At 36.0% G+C, this 20,643-nt stretch overlaps 2 protein-coding genes across 2 annotated transcripts; one reads left to right on the forward strand and one right to left on the reverse strand.

The window, feature by feature from the left end:
- Positions 1-10,668: 10,668 nt before the first annotated feature.
- Positions 10,669-11,743, forward strand: LOC149481907 (uncharacterized). The gene has a single exon (XM_089704602.1). It carries the CDS (start codon positions 10,853-10,855, stop codon positions 11,579-11,581), a length of 729 nt encoding a protein of 242 aa, XP_089560728.1. The 5' UTR covers positions 10,669-10,852; the 3' UTR covers positions 11,582-11,743.
- A 4,151-nt stretch (positions 11,744-15,894) lies between these two features.
- On the reverse strand, positions 15,895-18,182 carry Jra (Jun-related antigen). Its single transcript, XM_089704560.1, has one exon. The coding sequence runs from the start codon at positions 18,059-18,061 to the stop codon at positions 17,339-17,341; it is 723 nt and encodes a 240-aa protein (XP_089560686.1). The 5' UTR covers positions 18,062-18,182; the 3' UTR covers positions 15,895-17,338.
- Positions 18,183-20,643: the final 2,461 nt, after the last annotated feature.

The following is a 20,643-nucleotide window of genomic DNA, read 5'->3' on the forward strand; positions in this document are numbered from 1 at the left end:
GCCTATAAATATTTACCTATTGAAAAATTAAAATATTCCGTTTCAGCAGAACAACATACTACGTCACAATGGTAGAAAACCAAAGAATAATTCAATTTGGAAGCACGTACACTGTTTCGAATTAACCGGGTGTAACGACCGACCGTCCATCGACCGATTATCATATTATGTCTTTGAGCGAAGTAATCAGTCAGTGCTGACAATATTTTGAATCCTTTTTTTATATTTCGAAACAAGTAAAGATTAAAGAATATTTTATAGAAAGTATGAGAAAGATGAAAATGTAAAAAATATACTTTTATAAGTAACACCCTAGCGTCATGATTTCATTGGTAAGTTAAATTAAATACGTCTGTGTCTCTGTGGTATTTTTATAAATATGTAGGTTTAAATTATAAAATTAAATAATTGAGTATAAGCTATTTCATTTACTAGGCTTTTAAGAAAAATGATTACTTACCACTATCATGGGGAACTTAACTCTAATAAAGAATTTTTGTTGTCTGCTGAAGTCTGTACGCAATGAAAATGTCTGCCGTGACGAAAACCAATAAGTTTTTAAGACCCTAATAAATAAAATATATAATACTAGCGGTCCGCCCCGGCTTCGCCCGTGGTACATATGAAAAATAGATGTTGGCCGATTCTCAGACTTACCCGATATGCACAGAAAATTTCATGAGAATCGGTCCACCCGTTTCGGAGGAGTATGCAGACTAACATTGTGACACGAGAATTTTATATAAGTACTAGCAATGCCCTGCGGTTTCACCCGCATAGATAGCGATATCGTTACAGTGAAAAGTCTACTATAGGTTTAATTTTTAATCACATGAAAATCACCTTTAGGTACCCCGTCCCGCACTACGGCCTTTTTTTTTTGTTTTAGTGGGGAAATCTTTCATAGATACCCACGGCCTCCGGGGGAGGGGTTATGTCGGATTCCTACCGACCAAAACCCCACTGTGTCACATGAGTAGAAAGACGGAACAGAGACTAAGCTTCTTAAGAACGTGCAAAATTGTTACCTATTTTGGTAGGGTTGTCACAATAGGTTAAGACAAATTAAACAAAACTACCTACTACAACCCAACCTAGGTATGTACACACTTACAATACATACATACATACTTACAAATGCTAAACTTGTAATAATAATGAAAGGTAAAAACGCACCATGTACAATTCTCATCTTATTAAAAAAGGACCTAATAAAATAAACGCAAGTAGGTACTGACTTGAAAAAGTAATAATCAAAATATTTACTCACCTATTGTACTCCTTGAGATAGTTGAAGTATGATATATTTTTAGTTTTTCTACTATTATTCATACACACAGTACAATAAACAACCATTTTTGACAATGAAATATTACGTTTTATATTAAAATATTCAAACTTGCAAGCTGCAACTAATAAAACAAACAACGTGCGTCGTATCAACCCTGAGACTGTCCTCTGCCTGTGCAAGCGCAAACCGGTTTTTTCCAGAATCGCTGCGTACGCGACAAGCGGCCAGAGTCACACACACATGGCCCCGCGTACTTGTAGTAGTGCAATCGATTCTCGCGTTTGTTTGAAGCTTAGTCTCTGTTCCGTCTTTCTACTCATGTGACTGTGTTCCGTCAAGACGCATATTGGTAGAATTCCTCCGTGACCCCCGCACTACGGCCTGCTCGAACAGTATACCTACTATTTTCTGTAGATTGACACTTTTAAAAATTCGTTATATCTTTTGAATGGAATATCCAATTCTTTTCATTTAAAAAGTATTTTGCTGGTATTGAAACAGTCTATAATAAAACATCATTTAATGGGATAAGGATTAATATATGTGTATGGATAACATGGTTTGATTACTGTCGGCACTTCTATTTACTTTGAAAACGTAAAAAAGTTGTTGTAGTAACATAACTACTGAAGATGGACATATGGTATCGCGGACTTTCTTGTAGATATTGATCCATTCTATAATACCGTAGAACATTTTTTTGTTCTATCTTCAATAGATTCCGCAGCGCACGCGATGACAGAAGTTTTATTGAGGATTTTTTTACACCTTGGGTTACATTATTGCATTTTTGGTAAGGATCTCTAATTTTTTTGAAAATGCAATATAGCCTATGTTGCTCAGTAAAGATGCAGCTTTCTAATGGTGAAAGAATTTTTGAAATCGGTCCAGTAGTTTTTGCGTGAAAACCATACATACATACATACATACATACATACTTACAAACTTTTCCTCTTTATAATATTAGTATAGATAAGAAGAATATATGAATGACAGATCTGGTCAATTACTTTCAAAATTTATCTAGCTTTGCGCTAGCTCTCTAACCATAATACATATAAACTAGATAGCATAATGTTAGCTCGCGTGCACTTCCTAAAGTAATTCATGTATATAATAAATATACCCATACATACATATTAGAATTTTTAATAAAATGGGGTAAAATCACTTATTTTTATAAGTCGGATTTTCATTAGGGGAAGATTAGGGGCATGCAAATTTTACAGGGGAGGCATAAACGGAGGGAGAAATTTTGTGTTCAAAATAAATGTAGGTAAGTAATTAACCTGACTATAAAAAAATATGTCCTATTTGAAGAAGAAAAAACCGTGCAAATAAATTTTAATAAAAATAGCGACAATAATTCGACATTTGTTAGAGTGGATATGGAGTAGAAGGCGCTCTATGTATGTATCTGGCACAACCCAGAAAAGATTTCCATCAATTTAGGTACAAAAAGTACAAGTTGTGTGTTTTATTATTGAATTTAGGAAACGAAAGCAACTAGAAAGAACTATATTTTAATCTCAATGACGAAAATGTCACACTATCATTTTAAATTCAGCGATAATTTTTTCTTCCTTATTTTTTTTAATTTAAACAAATGTGTCGACGTTTGATTAGATAGTATGTATTATGAAACACATTGCAATCTCTTTAGTTTTAGATATAATAATGCCTTCAGCCTTATGGGTGTGGGATTATGTGTGGGTGTGTGTAGTCTCTAATATTGTTTTTTAATATAATATTAAAGCTGGAGTGTTTGTTTCATCGTTTATTTAAACGAGGTTATTTCAGGAACCACTGATTCGAATTAAAAGTCAGGTTGGACATTTAACATTTATTTAAGTATAAAAAAAATAACATTGCAATGGATAGGTACATTAATTCAAAATACAATGTGTATTTCCCGCGCTCAACATTGCAAATTGTTTGTCAAGTGATCAATAATTTATTTGCCATTGTCTACAGTTTGACACTAGAAGCGACACATAATTTGCATACAATCACATAACAATACTCCACATTCACGACATACTTAATTAATAATAGGTTTTTCGATAATTTTCTACGAAATGAGTACTTCTGCTCAGGACTTAGGCTCAGAATGGCTTAGACAGTGCGCGCACGAGCAACTTTGTCTCCGCAACTATTTTGTCTTCGCAACTATTTTGTCTCTCCACCCATGGGCTAGTATGAAAGTGCGCGCACGTAGCGACGCAACTCCCCATACAATTGATGGGAGAGACAAAATAGTTGCGGAGACAAAGTTGCTCGTGCGCGCTAGCTCTTAGCTCTCATATTTTTCAACCTGAAATGAACTTCGGAAAATTTCGGCTTTATTATATTTTGTCAATTTTTCCTTAAAAATTGGTCAATGGAATTTCATGTCCAGAGGAAAATGTTAGCAGATTGATCTTGTGTTTCCTTTTTTATTTTAGTATGGCAATATAGCCAATAAAACGCAGACGCTTCTAATATGCTCCTATCGATAGATTATTTTTGAAATTGTTATAATCTTAAAGTTATTTTGGGAGAGGTAAACACTGGGCTATAATCATAGCTCTCCCTTTAGTCGGCGAAGACATGGCGAAGACTCATAAATTACAAAATATGTGTTTCCAAATACCAGTTACCACCATACCACAGACATATTGTGCCGCAGATTACTATAGCTGCTACGTAAACGCTAATCTTATGTGAGGTTTTTTATCGACCATTCAAAGAGTAACAACGACAAGTAAAGGTGATTTATTAAAGTTTATTAACCATTCCTCTGAAATTAAACATTTATTACCTATCTACTTTTACAAATCTATTAGAACGTTTTTCTCGAGGTAATCCTGTAAAATAGTTGGAATGGGATATCGTATTTCGTAAATCTATATAACAAAATTAACATATCTTCGCCTACGTACTTAGAGCATTAAAGTTGCTCTCACACAAAATTTTGTATTAAACCAAACAATAGAGCATCAACCTCCGTCCGTTGATTTATATGAGGCTACGAAAATAATGTTCTAAATATAATTCTTGTATTACATATTAACGCCCACTTCCATCAATTCTCTTTAATTTATTACTCTATACCATGGTAAGGAACGTTCTCAGAACGGCAGTAAGCGATGGCTCCCCATTCTTTGTCCAAAATTCTTTAAATCGGGTCAATGACACCCCGCCATTTTGGTGTGTGCTTTATTTTATTTCTGTATTTTCGTATACAGTAACTAATGATTCGTGTAACTTGGTTATGGTTTTGAGAATATTCGTAAAATTAAAGTAATAATATTTGGAGCGATTTGCTTCTTTGGTAGATTTGTGCGAAATATTGCATCCCATACAATTCCTACTCTAATCTTATATATAAAAATGAATCGCAAAATGTGTTGGTAAGCGCATAACTCGAGAACGGCTGAACCGATTTCGATAATTATTTTTTTAATTATATTCCTTGAAGTACGAGGATGGTTTTTATGTAGAGAAAACGTAAATATGTACCACGGGCGAAGCCGGGGCGGACCGCTAGTAATAAATAAAGTATAGTAACAACAAGGTAAAAATAACTTGCTTTATTTCTCTGTATCTAAATGACAATATTGACAAGAAAGAAAAATTCACAAAATAGCGCTCAAAGATTTCTTTTTAGCGAAGATAATATTATCTTGCATATTAGATCTGGAACAGATACAATAGTGACTTAAATACTAGATGACTAGATATCATAGACCTATATGAATGAATGAACAAGATACTTAAGTCATAAATTATTTAAAAAAATAATTCGGAATTTACAGGAACAGTCGACCAAATCCAAGACCAACAAACACTGCACAGTAGGTAAATTTTTAAAATTATAATTTATAACCATCTTTTGCTGTAGTCAGGTAAAAATAATATAAGCAAACCCTCCTACAGAAACCCTACAATAAAATTAAACAGAACACCTGTTTTTTATCGATCGTAATATTATTTTATTTCTATCGTACGCACACACATGCACGCGCGACACTGCACACATGCGCTACACGTAGCATTATTATTCTTTGTCTTCGAACAAAGAGCGTGTGCGCAGATAGCGTTGGATTATCTACTTTAATTATTTAAATAAATTATAAAGGACCTGCATAACAAATATAGGAAACAATATGAAACTGGTATATTTGAAAAAAATTAAGGAATAGAATAAATTGGAGCATGCGGCGGGAGTGCGGGACTCGAACCTGCGTCTTTCCCTGTAACGTGGCGAAACCTGACCTTTCAAAGTTTCAACTAACTATGTCTGTGACCTATGTTTGCTTTTCTATTTCCATTTATAGGTACATATTCGTAAAAATCAAGAGTTATGTATCTCTAAATAGTAAATACCTATGCCCTGTGTCCTAGTAGAGGTCCGCAAAATAATTAAGTATAAAGTAATACCGCTCGTTTAAGCTTGTTATTTATAAATGGATTAAAAAAACTACCTATTAAAAATTGTAGAAATTTATTAGCTTATGTTTTAGTGCAACGGATGATATTATTACTAATGCCAGATAATATTATTTTATATTATACTAGCGGTCCGCCCCGGCTTCGCCCGTGGTACATATGAAAAATAGATGTTGGCCGATTCTCAGACTTACCCGATATGCACAGAAAATTTCATGAGAATCGGTCCACCCGTTTCGGAGGAGTATGCAGACTAACATTGTGACACGAGAATTTTATATATAAGATTTATATTGCGAACTTGACATGGACATAATATTATTTCTGCTCTTTGAACCGCCGTTCAAAATCCAGTTATAATCAGTCCAAAGTCCAAACCACTCTGTCCAACATTACTAAATAACTGCATAATATTTGTTTTTTTTTTTTTTTTGTGTGGTGTCTCTCAATGTTAGCCAGAAGGGCTTCTACATTTTAACGCGGACGCGGGGGTGAACTGAAGGTTCACCCTGGTAGCGACATGCACAAGGGCGTCCCCCCTTGACGGGGACCACGAACCTCGGCTTGAGCTGTCGCTTGAGTGGAGGAGGCCAGAAGGGCCCTAATCGGACGGGCGCTCACCCGGGTGGGCGCGGGAACGCGGAACAAGGGACCTCGTCTTCGCCGGCGAAGACGGTGTACGCTTTCTGCTGTGGTGTGTGCGGTGTCGCGGTTGTTTCGACGTTGGGCTTCAATCGCCGCGTCTAGCCGTGCGTTAGCTTTGGTAATGTCGTCGTCGGAGTCGTCCAAGACGTGTCTCGGCCGCCTGCGACGACGAGTGGGATCGGGATTCGCGACGTATGCGATGGCCTTTGTCACCAATGGGTTGGGGTGGTTTTTAGCCTTGTCGAAGTAGCGCTTAGACGCTTGCTTCATCCATTGGGCTATGGTGGGGAGTTCTAGGTCCCTATGTAGGTCCACGTTACGCACGAACCAGGGCGCTCCAGTCGCCGTTCTCATGAACCGCGACTGAATCGTCTGGAGCTTGTGTATGGAGCTGGGGGCGCAATGCGCGAAAACTACACTACTATAAGTGAGGATTGGACGGACCACCGTTTTGTAAAGTGTCACCTTATTTCTAAGGGACATTTTACTGCGACTGTTTAATAAGGTAATAATAATATTTGAAAACAATTCTTTTGTTCGTTATTTTTGTCCTTTGCGCACCGAGCCATAAAGTCAAAGAACCGTTTTTGAGATGCGGATTATTATTATCTCCTTATGCTTCTCTATGGACCTGTTTAAATCAAACACAGCCATGTAAACAATGAAAGAAAGTGTGTCAGGAGTCGCTTTCCGCCATTGCATTGCGTTGTGAAATTCGTGAAAGTGGTAAGGTTTGCGCGCCAATTTGAACGTTGACACTTTTTTAGGAATGGCAAATGACAATACTGTTTTTACTTTTTACAGTTTACTAGAAATCAAATTTATGTTGTGGGACGGCAATAAATTACTTACTTTATGTACATTTTTGACTATATTATTACGTTGTGTTATTGTTAAGAGTTACCTATATAAAATCTTTTAAAAAGCAAAATGTTTTCATGAAATTACAGAAGCAGAAAAACGAAGACTTCACCAACCAACTTCTTTTATTACTTATCATAATTTTATGACTTAATAATAAGCAAGTAAATTGAAAGATAGAAAATGTAAAAATGATGTGCATTGAATAATTCAACATGTGAAAATAAACTTTTATTATATAAATTAAAGAAATAAAATTGTATACTTGGCTTTCAGCCAGCTGCCGCACGTGTCGTCGATACAAAATAAAATAAATCTCCAATACAATACATTACCGTACGTTCCATGTTACATAACATTTCTATTATTGGGATCTGTGACGTCAATGTACTTCTTAAATCTAATTTTTATAAAATTGTATACAGTAGCTAACCCCCAGATCGCTAAATCGTCTGTTTGAAATTCATTAAGAAAATATTAATTAATGAAATGTTTTTTTTTTCATATAAGTACCTATCGCAGTGTTAAATATTAATATTTTATACTTAATCAGTGCTAACGTCAAATCTCGAAAACCTACCAAAATTTAGCAACAGCTCTTATAATTTTAGAAATTGGTAGTTTCCAAAAAATATTAAAAATAGGTACAAGTTACAACTTAAGTAATAATAATCCATCTAAAGCTGACGTATACCTACTTTACAAGCCTCAACCAACTCCTAATAATATCTGTCCACACATTACCCTTTTTTGTGTTCTTACCAATGAGTCACCGCTCGTCGGTAGCCAGTACAGAGAAACCGACCGCACGCAGAGGTTCCTTGGAAGTTGGACTGCTTCCAAACACTATTGTCAGAAAAGTCTATATTTTCTATGGGTTTTTCTTTTTTTTATTTGATGGCTGTATGTACGCACTGTATCCTTAATAGGGTGTATAGAAATAAAACTCATAATGAAATCATTTGAATTATTGTTTAATTAAGTTTTAAATCATAGTAATGATTATTAACAAATAGACGAAATTAATTCATCGTTGTGAATATGTGGCACCTTTAATCAAAATCGAGTCATAGTTTTTGACCATGTTTCCACTTACCTACGCTTAGAAATCTTGGTATATAAGTTAGGACCTCTAATAATCTATACTACCCTTAGAGTTTGTTTGTTTGTTTGAACGCGCTAATCTCAGGAACTACTGGTCCGATTTGAAAAATTCTTTCGGTGTTAGATAGCTCATTTATCGAGGAAGGCTATAGGCTATATATCATCACGCTAAGACCAACAGGAGCGGTGCAATGCGGGTGAAACCGCGCGGCACAGCTAGTACAGAATATAAGGTTCTTTCAATTACTGCTTACCACGTGAACAAATTCAAAGTGCCTGACTAAGCATGTATTAAATGATAAATCATCTAATAATACTTTTAAATGCCTAATTAAACCACTGTGCCATTCTTAAAATAATAAAATAGATTGTATTTTCATAAACATTCAGAGAGCGTTCCTTCGCTATTGAAAATATAATTGTTTAAATAACATCAGACGTACGAGTTAAAACACGACTGTTTGTAAATATTAAATGTATAACAATGCCCATATTAACTACCTACATGTTGTTGCACTGACCCACTTATGAATATAAAACAATGAAATCTTGGACTTTCTAGGGGACCTAAAACGGATATTTTTCTAGAAGCAGCCAATGGTTTTACATGCGCAGAGCCCGGCTAACCGTCCTTACAGAAACGTAGCCTAGTCCCACACCTAGTCCACTTTAACTTTTACAGTACCTATATACGTATTAGGTACCCAAATTTCATACAAATTTGATTTTCCTCAAAACAATCTTAGTGTTTAAAACTGGCTTCTATGTTCACAAGCATGTAGTAGCAATTAAAATTGTGAAAGATTATGAAATAAGTTATTCTTGCACGATACAACATGAAGAAGAGGACTGAGCGAATAAATAAATGTTTGATATCAACCTAATTTTGTTTTATTCAAGGATAAATCCGCCTTGACTTTTGAGCCCCTGTGCCCTAGATCTAATAATTCCCTTAAAAATCATACATGTAAGTACCAATGTACTAATTAAAAAAAATATCAACGTTTTAATTTCATCCGTTATCTATGTACCTACATTCTCACGATTAAAAAAATATACCTAGCCAATTAACCAGTTATAAATTAAATTAAACCATCAATTTAAAGTACCTACATAATAAAATGATATAAATCGTAAACAAGTCAAGACGCAGTGTGGTAGGTTGTTGAAATTTTCCATAAAATTGGTGTCATGGAAACTTTTAAGAGCTTACTATATTTATGTTTGATTTTAAAATCGCGCCAGATTTTAAAATATTTTCATTAATTTTTGCTTTTAGGTTTGTGTAAATAACATAATATTATGATGGAATAAAAAAAATTATGTTTTTGCATATTGTAAATCTGCAGATTCAAATAAAAAAAATGAATGTGTTAGCGGTAGATAAAGATCACTTAAATTATACAATCCTTTATGATAAAATACCGATCTTGAACAAAACATGATCATAAATAGTTTTGATTTTGGAACGTTTAAAAAACAAAGCCTGCTGTTATTAATTTTGGAAAATTCTAGAATGAATTACAACACACTGTTACAGTGATCTGTTGTTTTGTTTACCATAATACAGAGAATCGTGTCACACATATTCAAACAAATCGTATCCATTATCAAAGTAATCACGTCACGTCATCTGGTATTCGGATGTCCGGTTGAATCCATTTGGCACCGATGTTCATGAGTGACCTTCGTTATATTTATAGATATGTTTATCTAAAATCATTGATCTGAAATGTGTACAAACTGTGTTCAACGAACGTGACATTTATGACGAATTTAATCATAATTAAATGACAGCTGACGCACGCTTTCATAATAATGTTATCGTAAACATGGAATATTATAAATAATTAACCGCAAAGCAGCATTACATGCGATTGGTGTCGCATTTTGTTTGGCAACATGAAGATCGTTGGACATATTATATGGAACACAATAATTTTTTGATTCTTTAATTTGCCTTTATGCGTGAAACGTCATTTTGACAGGCCGAATGCGAAATACATTTTTTCAATATGTAGACGTATAATAATCATAATGTTCTTATTACATAAATTTACTAATTATTTAGGTAAGCAGTGCATGTTATGTAAGACCAAAGGCCGGTGACCTTTATTACAAAACTAACTAAACTGTAAATAGGCACATAATGTTGAATAATGGACGTAATATATTATCAGAACCAATAAAATACGGTAATACACTAAATCAAATACTGAAAGAAAATAGCGTTCGATAGCATACAATATGCACAAGCCACAAGGATAACTGTTTATCTTGTTGAAGATCAATGTTTTTCCCCTACTTTATAGTTTCTCAGAACATATAGGGAGGGTAGGTGTGTGCCTAGATTAACGTATTTTTCTGTGCTCTCGAAAATAATTGTATTTTTAATATTTAAAGTGTTTAATAAGTGTGAATTTATGGCTGAATAAGATCTTGTACCTACCAGCAACATATCTCCTTTAGTTATTTTATAAAACTATTCACAACTTTCAAATATTCAACCACTAAGTCACAATGGACTCTATCAAGCAATCACTGACAGAGATGACTGAATTATTCACCTCAAAGATGGCAGAGTTTGAAAAAAACCTACATGGGACAGCACCAACTTCACCTAATTCAAATGTTGTGTCTTCTGAATTTTATGAATTCCGTTCTTTTGTGATGACCTCGCTGAAGACTTTGCATGCACAAGTTGAGTTACTTTTTAAAATATCCGACCAGCAGGAAACTCGATCTCGCCGCAAAATGCTACTTGTGCATGGAGTTACTGAGGAGAGAAAAGAAGATACTGCTGCACTGGTCGCTAAAGTGCTCGCTGACCAGCTTCAAAAACCTGAGGTTGTACCCGAAAGCTTTAGTCGCTGTCATCGTTTGGGTCGTGGCAATACCGATAAGCCCCGGCCTATTTTAGTCAAATTTAAAAGTCTGCCAATGAGGGATCATGTTTGGTTCTCTAAAACTTGCTTCAAGAACACGGGTATTACCATCTCTGAGTATCTCACAAAGGCCAGGCATGACACTTTTATGGCTGCACGCAAGAAGTTTGGTATTCCAAGGTGTTGGACGCTTGAGGGGAGTATTATCATCCGGACCTCTGATGGAGTTCGCCACAGAGTTGTTTCATCCGAGGACCTTGATCTTATCGCTTGTGATAGCACTGAGCTATCTGCTGCAACATCCAACAACACTAAAGATATCAAGGGGACAACCGGCTCTCGAACGAGGCGTCCTAAAAAGTAAAAGTAAATTTCAAATCTATGAGGTTATACCACCCATTAGGTACTTATTATATTTCTTTTAATTTCATTCTTGCTTCTTTTGTTCACGATCTGTTTATTTCATTCACTTCAAAATTATTTTATCTGTGGTATTTTACCTCTTAGCTTTTTACCCTCTAATAAATATGTAATTACTTTTGTTTACTTTTGTATCTACTATCTCTCATAATCCAAACTAACTTGTCAAATGTCAATTGTCATTTCAATGTTGTGATTGTGAGCTGTCACCTGTCAGATATAGACAAGATGTTAGTAGTTGTCAACTCAATTATTGTTGCCATTTGTGAATTATTATTATTTTATTTTTTTTTAACGTTCCATTATGTTTTGTGTGATTTATGTATTACTTTCTAATGCTGCTGGCGGGTATAGGAAAATTTATTATTTATATTTTTTTTTTTTTCTTGTATATATATATATTTTTTTCTCTTTATTCAAATTTACGTTTATATTTTTCTCTTTCTGTATATTATACATATATTTATCTATCTTTTATTTCTTTATTATACTTAAATATAATTTACAAATATTGCTCTATTAAATGACACAGATTGCAGTGACTCCTACCATACTTTATCCAGCTCAAATAACAGCTTCAATGATAGTTTCCATAGCACAGAGTATTTACCACTCGACAAAACGCTTGCTTCCACTTTTTCCAATGTTCCTAACAACCTTAATCTTATCCATATAAATGCGCAAAGTATTCCGGCCCACTTCAACGATTTGCTTGCATCTTTTTCCAATGCTCCCATCCATGCCCTTCTTATTTCTGAAACATGGCTCAAACCCTGCCTTTCTTCCGTTACCTATTCCCTTCCTGGTTTTAATTTGATACGTAACGACCGCACCGGCCGTGGAGGGGGTGGAGTTGCTATTTACTTACGCAACGACATACCGTTTTCTATCGTCAGCACTTCTCCTCAGCCACCGCCAGATGATGCGGCCGAGTATATCCTATTAGAATTAAATATTTCGAATAAAAAAATCCTTTTAGGTGTTTTCTATGTTCCCTCTCTCCTTGTCAATTATTTCCATAACTTTGAAACTATCCTTGAAAACCTACGACCTCTTTATGAACACGTACTGATTATGGGTGATTTCAATACTTGTCTCTTGAAAAATGATGCCCGTAGTCATAAACTTTCCTCTGTTGTTTCCTCTTGTGATTTAAACATACTTCCTCTTAATCCTACCCACTCTGCTCCTGGCTGTAATCCTTCTTTCCTAGATTTAATTATTGTTTCTTCCACTAGCCATGTTTCGAAACACGGGCAATGTTCCGCCGACGCCTTTTCCTTTCATGACCTAATCTTCCTGTCATACCTCCTACGTCCTCCTAAAAAGAAGCACAAGGTTCTGCTGCAGCGTAATTTTCGTGATATGAACTTAGAACGTCTATGTGAAGATGCACAAAAAATAGATTGGTCTCCCGTTTTCTCTGCCGACACAGTGACAACTAAAGTTGATGTCTTCAACACTATTATTGTAAAATTGTACGACGTCCATGCACCCATTAGAGCTATTAGAATGAAACATGCTCCGGCTCCTTGGCTTACTGATGAGCTGAAATCGCTAGTTCACAAGAAGAATTTGGCTAAATCAAGGTTCAAGCAGAACAACTCAGACTTCAACCGGGAGAAATATAAAGTTCTTCGTAATCGCTGCAATACGATGTGTAGAGATGCGCAACGACGCCACTTCCATAAATCTGTTGAGAACGGCAACACAAGTAGTACCTGGAAATTTCTTAAATCCCTTGGAGTTGGCAAATCTAATACTAATATTCCTCTCAATACCAACCTAAACCAATTAAATAAACACTTTACTTCTTCGGTTGCTCCTTTAGATAGCAATACTAAGTTCGATACTATTAACTTTCTTTCATCTTTGCCGACCCCTAGTTTTCCTCCGTTCAATTTCACATCGTTCACTGACAGTGATATTAAAAAGAACATATTGTCCATTGCTTCGAATGCTCTGGGCTGTGATGGCATTGGCCGTACTATGATCCTACCTATCCTTGACATAGTCACTCCTATCATATCACATATCCTCAATTTCTCTATTTCAACCGCTAGCTTCCCCGATAGTTGGAAGGACGCTCATGTAGTTCCTCTCCCGAAAAAGATTAACCCTTCCAGCTTTTCCGATTATCGTCCCATTTCAATCCTGCCCTTCCTTTCAAAAATCCTCGAGAAACTAGTACAGCAACAGCTGTGCCTTTTTCTAACGAAAAACTCCTTATTAGATCCTTTACAATCCGGTTTCAGAGCCGGTCATAGTACGGTCACTGCGCTTGTCAAGGTTACAGATGATATTCGTCTGGCAATGGATAATAAACAGCTAACAATTCTTACTCTTATAGACTTTTCCAATGCTTTCAACACCGTTGATTTCGATATATTGTTGGCATTGCTGAGTTCTCTTAATATATCTCCTGCAGTGATCGACTGGTTTCGTAGCTATCTACATGGTCGCCGGCAGTGTATTCGTGTTGATAATAATTTTTCAACTTGGTGCGATATCACTGCTGGTGTACCTCAAGGCGGCGTGTTGTCACCACTCCTTTTTAGCGTATTTATTAATTCAATAACTTGTAAATTATCTTCTCTCTACCATCTATATGCAGACGATTTACAAATTTACACCCATGCAAGTCTTGAGCATCTTGAACAAGCTGTTGAGTGTATCAATAATGATCTGCGTGCTATTGTGACATGGGCTCATCAGTATGGACTCAAAATTAACCCAACGAAAACGCAAGTAATAGTAATAGGCAGTCCTCACTTCATATCTAGGGTTTCTTTTGAAGACCTGCCTGCAATTACTATCGATGGTGTTGATGTTGACTACAGTCCAACGGTTAAAAATCTCGGCATATGGTTTGACCAAACTCTATCGTGGACAGAACACGTACAACAGGTAAGCCGTAAGATCTTTGGGGTTGGTTCGATGTTAAGACGACTGCGCAATTTTCTACCAAAACCCACGAAAATTTTGCTCGCGCAGTCTTTGCTTCTTTCTATCCTTGACTACGCTGATGCAAGCTATTTAGACCTTACTGAGGAGCACCTTAACAAATTGGAACGTCTTCAAAATTTTGCAATTAGATTTATCTTTGGTTTACGTAAATTCGACCATATCTCCGATTTCCGCTCACAGCTCAGATGGCTTCCTATCCGTCTTCGCCGGAATATGCATATCCTTTCCTTATTATACTCCATCCTTTTTGATCCTAGAACTCCTTCCTACTTGAAAAAAAGATTTGTGTTTATGGGGTCTTCTCATGAACTCAATCTCCGTTCCTCCGACAATCTTACGCTTTGTATGCCTGTTCACACTTCCAAATTCTACGATTGCTCTTTTACCGTACAAGCCGTAAGATTGTGGAACTCTCTCCCAACAACGATCAGGCAAGCCCAATCTTTATATAGTTTTAAAACTCTTGTTAAGAACTACTATCTATCTCTCTAATGCTGTTTGTCTATGTTCTTTGCTGATTTAGTTATCTATTTATGTAAATTTATTTTCCTCTCTTCTAATATTTGTATTCCTATACTGCTCATTTCTCATTTGTTTTTGTATAATATTATTTGATTCTTAAGTATATGTAATCTATGTATAATTACAGTTTCTTGTATAATGTACGTATTTATGCACTATCTACCTTTTTACTGATTTATTTTTCCTATACCCCAAGGTTGCCTGGAAGAAATCGCTTTTAAGCGATAAGGCCGCCAAATTGTACATTTATTTTAAGTTAAATATCGTTTTTTGTAAATTTTGTTTTTGTGTGCATTGTACAATAAAGTGTTTTCTATTCTATTCTATAATATTTTGGCCATAGTGTGATTTTGGCCTAAGCTTAAGTAAGCTTCGGGGAAAACTATGTAACGTGTCGACATTTATTACTTGTTTTTTAACTCTTTATAATTTCGTCACATGATGCAAAAGCAAGAAATGTAAGTTTAATTCAATGTCAGTTGGCTCAGACTCGTCTGTCACTTTCTTTTTCACGTCACACTTCGTGGGCCGTGGGCGTGATTTCTGAATAGACAATAATGAATAGTAATGACGTTTATTATTATCAATTCGTTTGAACTACAACACCATTATTTTTACATTGGTGTTATATTTCTTAATTCTTACGTCATGACATAACACTAATAATGGTGTCATTCTCTGTGTTTATTTTGCAGTAGACGCTTTCATATGTTTACAAACTTCAACAGCTCCATAAAACATAATAATTGGGATAAATAAAAGATAATATTAAATGGTATAATAATCTTCATAATTTATTTCTCTCCATTCTTTTATCATACAATATGTTCAGTATAAAACAATATACTTTGTTAAATTTATAGAAATATATTATTTAGTTATAACTGTTCTTTATCATTTATAAACTTACAAATTATTGTTAACATTCTGAAATCTTTTTGTATAAAAATAATACAAAAGGGTTCACTCGTCAGACTATCGCGTATTTCACAAATATATTAAACAACATTTACAGACGAGCTCCCCCAATATAATATATAATAACAATTCAACTTGTTAGCTGGTATAATTACTTAAAGTACCTAAAGAAGACAATGGTACAGAACAATTTCACTGTAGCACATTTTAATTGGTAACAAAAACAATAAAAACGTAGTTATAGGCTTCCGTTTACAAAGCGTAGGCACTCGAGATTGCTACTTGATTCTAATAATTAACCATTCTCACTAATAAATACATCGCACTTGTACTCATCCTATTCAAACTCATTCGTTCACTCAGCTTTCATACATCCATCAAAATCGGACGGCCTCATGTTACAAGACCTCTCAAGAGCACCGGGTCAGTTCTGAAACGTACAAGAACTCACACTCATAAATCTCACTCACAAATTACAACTCACTCGGTCTCGCATACGATCAGTCTTTCACACGAGCTTTTTGTAATCATCCAGCATGTATCAACTATTTCATCAGGCACCGAGGCGCCGCGAAGCGATGAAAAAGTTAACCTTGTGCAACAAAACGTGATTCGGAACGTCCGATTGCCGAACACATGGCCGCCATTCCGCGAGGGCGGCGCAGGCGGAATTTTAATTAGCAGAACATCCGCTCGTGACTTGTGATACGCCGTTGCCAGCTCTACCGTATACCCCTCTCTATCGCACCAATACCATTGCGGCCCTGTCAAATCGAGCCTCTCTTTCAGTTTGTAAAATTGTGCATCTGTTTATCATGCAAAGCGAAACGACAAAAATATTATAAAACCGCGCCGTCAGGTCACTTCGAACGTAAATGAACAATGGAAATTCCAATTTGGCGGTTCGAAATGTCGAAACCACAGCGGTGCGGGAAGCAATAAACGTAAAGCTGGCAACGTCGCATCAGTCTCGCTCAGTTTGCAGTCCAATGACGTTGCACGATTATCCTTTCTAGTTTCTACACTATTCTAAATGAGACGACGCAATACTGATACAAGGAAAACGATAAAACTGCGACTTACAAAGGAAGCTACACTCGTGAACCGCTAAGTACATCCTTCGAACGAGCAGAGGTTCCGCTTCAGACTTAACACCAGAGCATCTTTTATTTATCACCTTATCACTAGAGTTAACTATATATTACACGATAAAATTAAGATCACAAATTGCTTTGTATGCTGCGTCCGAGCGGGCGCGACTAGCATGGAATGTGGGGAAGGGCGGCGCGCGCGCTCAGAAGTGCGTGTCGATGTGGCAGCCGCCGTTGGCGTGCTCCAGCACCTGCTGCTTCAGCCGCGAGACGTGGTCCTTCAGTTTCACCACCATCTGCGCCAGCTCCGCGTTCTCGCCCTTCAGTAACTTCACTTTCTCTTCCAGCTTCGAGATGCGTTCCAGTTTCCGCCGTCTGCACTTGGAGGCGGCCACTCGATTCCTCTGCCTCTTGCGTTCCAATTTGATTCTCTCCTGGGAGTCCATGTCGATGGGGGAGAGCGGGGGCGAGTTGGTGGCGCTCGGGACGGTCTGGGGCTCGTCCTTGACCACCGGGGTGGGGTACCGGTCGAGCGGGCGGTCGAGGTCGGCGTACACGATGCGCGAGTGCGGCGCGAGCGGCGCGGGCTCGCCGTGGTGCAGCTTGTCGAGCGCCTCGACGAATGGCCGCGCGTACATCTCTTGCTCCTCCGTGGGCGCCGCGGGGGGGAACAGCACCGGCCCGCCGGGCGTCGGAGTTGCGGTGGTGATCATGCCGTTCTGCATGATCAGCTTCTCCAGCTCGGGAGAGCCGAGCTTCAGCAGCTGCAAGTCAGGTGACGACAGCACAGGCGGCCCGCGGGCCCGCTTGCCTCTGCCGAAATCCAAATCCAATGTTAATGATCTTTTCAAATTTTCCACTGGTCCGCTGAGGGGATACTGCTCGTCGTAGAAAGTGGTCTCCATCCCGTGGCCGGATCGAACCATGTGTTAGCACCGAATCACTCGGTATCACTGAACTCACTACACGAACAAAACTTTCTCATGCGAAAACGCACGTCCACTACGCTCGGCGTTCCACTTGTTTCTAAACATTGTCAAGAAACAACCACTGCTTTTATTCCATGACTCAGATAAGCTATTTTTAGCGTTAGCGTCAAATATTCGACGTCCTATTGGTCGAATATGACGCTATATGACGCGAAATTTGCGTGCTATTGGTGGGCACACGGATCGTAACGAAGCGCGAGGCCACAGCGGGCTGTTTACGACTTGGTGCGATTACTGAGAATCGACGGCACTGTTTCCATTACGCTAGCGATAACGATTTATTGCATTAACTTTTAATTGTACTTAAAAATTAAACTGTTTAACTTAACTGATCCTTTCTTCGTTGAATAATGTAAGAGGGTTACTTATTTATAAAGTAATAATTATATCAGGATAGTATGGGAAATTCTCTTTTAAAAAGGTTCTGATGACCACTAGGAATCTTAAACACAAAGAAATAAATATTTAAAATACTTTGATGTATTATTTTAAGAAATGGTGTATTACCACCTAAACAAAAAAACAGTAATAAGCATTTTTAAAGTGAAACTTTTATTACATCGTCTCAAACTTTTTGGTCTGTGTAGCGTATGTCGCGTGACGGTCGGCTGCCGAGTAGGTATAAAAGCAGTGTTCGGAAAGTTTCACTTTTACCGTGGTTTCATAAAACCACACAACATTTTTTTTTTCATTGAGTAGGTAACATCTTTTACCATATTATGCATAATAAATATTATTATGTACATTGTAGGAAATGTAATGATTCAAACAATTAATTATTATGAATTATAATATCAAACTTTTCGGACTGAATATAGTTAGGTACATGTATACAATATGTATAAAAATACCTAATGTACAAACGATATACTTACGTAAACATATTCAAATATATATATCTTAATCTAATCGTCAATTTTATAATCTAAAATTACATTCATTTTCACATCTGTGATATTAAAAAATGGGACATTATTTTTATATCAAACAGCTATAATGGAAACGAAGTCAATAGGAGGCGAGGCGGAGGCGGAGTAGCCGCGCCAAACTGTCGGGCGCGAGGAAATAAACGACGGCGGCGCGCGGGGAGAGGACATACTGCTTACATGAGAGCGAGCGAGATACATGCATCCTTCTCGCTTTCAAAGATAAAAGTCCAGCAATAAGACGGAAAATAAAATGCATCTAAAATTCTTCATTTATGGAACACTTTGTTGTTATTATTTTGACCTTGAATCTTAATATTTTTTAAGTCATTAATTAACGGTGTCCGATTTTAAAATATTATGATCCTCCTTGGGATGTAAAGTTCTATCAAGTTTGAAAAGATATACTTACCTATTACCTACCTACCTAATCGGAACTTTTTATTCGGGCACCAGTAAACAAAGAGTAAACACCGCCCACGATAAAAATTATAATTAAATGCAAACTAGGTAGGTAGGCACCTAATTGAAAAACAAAATTTGTTTACAAATTTGTTAATAACATGCATTAAAAAAATTGCCAAAAGTTTAAAATATAAATAGAAAATTCTAATAACAAAAAATAGATGTTAGAATATACGTATGGGATTTGGTTTTTATTAATTCGCAACAGTTTTGGAATGCGCATTTACAATGAAAAACAAAAAAATATCAGCACCACATTTTTTTTTTTTAATGTTAAACCATCTTGTTTTTCATAATTTAATCCAAAAATTCTACTTACCTACTAAAATTTAATGACTCTAACTTAGAGCATTAAACTCTAATTTAAATAGATTTAATTCCTGTCAACAACAGATAGCGCTGTCTTGTTAAGATTATTTTAAATTTTATATAAGCGCCATCTAGTTTCTCTAAATGAAACGACATAAATGAATTTAATATTTCTATTGGACACTAGATGTCTCTTATTTAAAAAAATTAAATCCTATCAACAACAGATGGCGCTGTTTTAAAAACAAATATATATTTTTTTAATTTCTCTAATAAATTTGTAATTTAAGCATATACTTACGAAATTACTCTGGAAATTTAAATAACATTATTAAAAAGAACATTATTTCGCAACTGTTTTTCATACTAGCAAAATATAAAATAAATATTAGCGCCATCTAGTTTTTCTAAAAGACGAAATAGCTGAATTTAATGCTTCTACTTGACACTAGATGTCTCTTATATAAATAGATTTAATTCTTTTCGACAACAGATGGCGCTGTCTTATTAAGTTCTGTTTAATTTTTTAATTACTTTTATACAATTTTTATTTACTCAAATAAAATTGCTTTAAAATTTTACACAACATTATTTTAAAAAAACATTAATTCGCAACTGTTTCTTTAACTAATTAAAAAAAAGCAAATATTAGCGCTATCTAGTTTTCTTAAATGAAACGACATAGCTGAAGTTAATGCTTCTAGTTGACACTAGATGTCGTAGATGCGTGTGTGTAGAAGAATTTTTTCCTGTCGATAATAGATGGCGTTAGTGTTTTTTTTTATAATTTTATAAATTTTATGTGATTAGATAAATTAA

The sequence above is a fragment of the Colias philodice genome, chromosome 16, assembly GCF_061535455.1.
Source record: "Colias philodice isolate Cphi_HAF_F1 chromosome 16, ilColPhil1 Martin Lab GWU primary, whole genome shotgun sequence".
NCBI classification, from domain to species: Eukaryota; Metazoa; Arthropoda; class Insecta; order Lepidoptera; family Pieridae; genus Colias; species Colias philodice.

Coding starts and splice junctions, on each gene's coding strand:
- LOC149481907 (XM_089704602.1), top strand. CDS start 10,853: ATGGACTCTATCAAGCAATCACTGACAGAGATGACTGAATTATTCACC.
- Jra (XM_089704560.1), bottom strand. CDS start 18,061: ATGGTTCGATCCGGCCACGGGATGGAGACCACTTTCTACGACGAGCAG.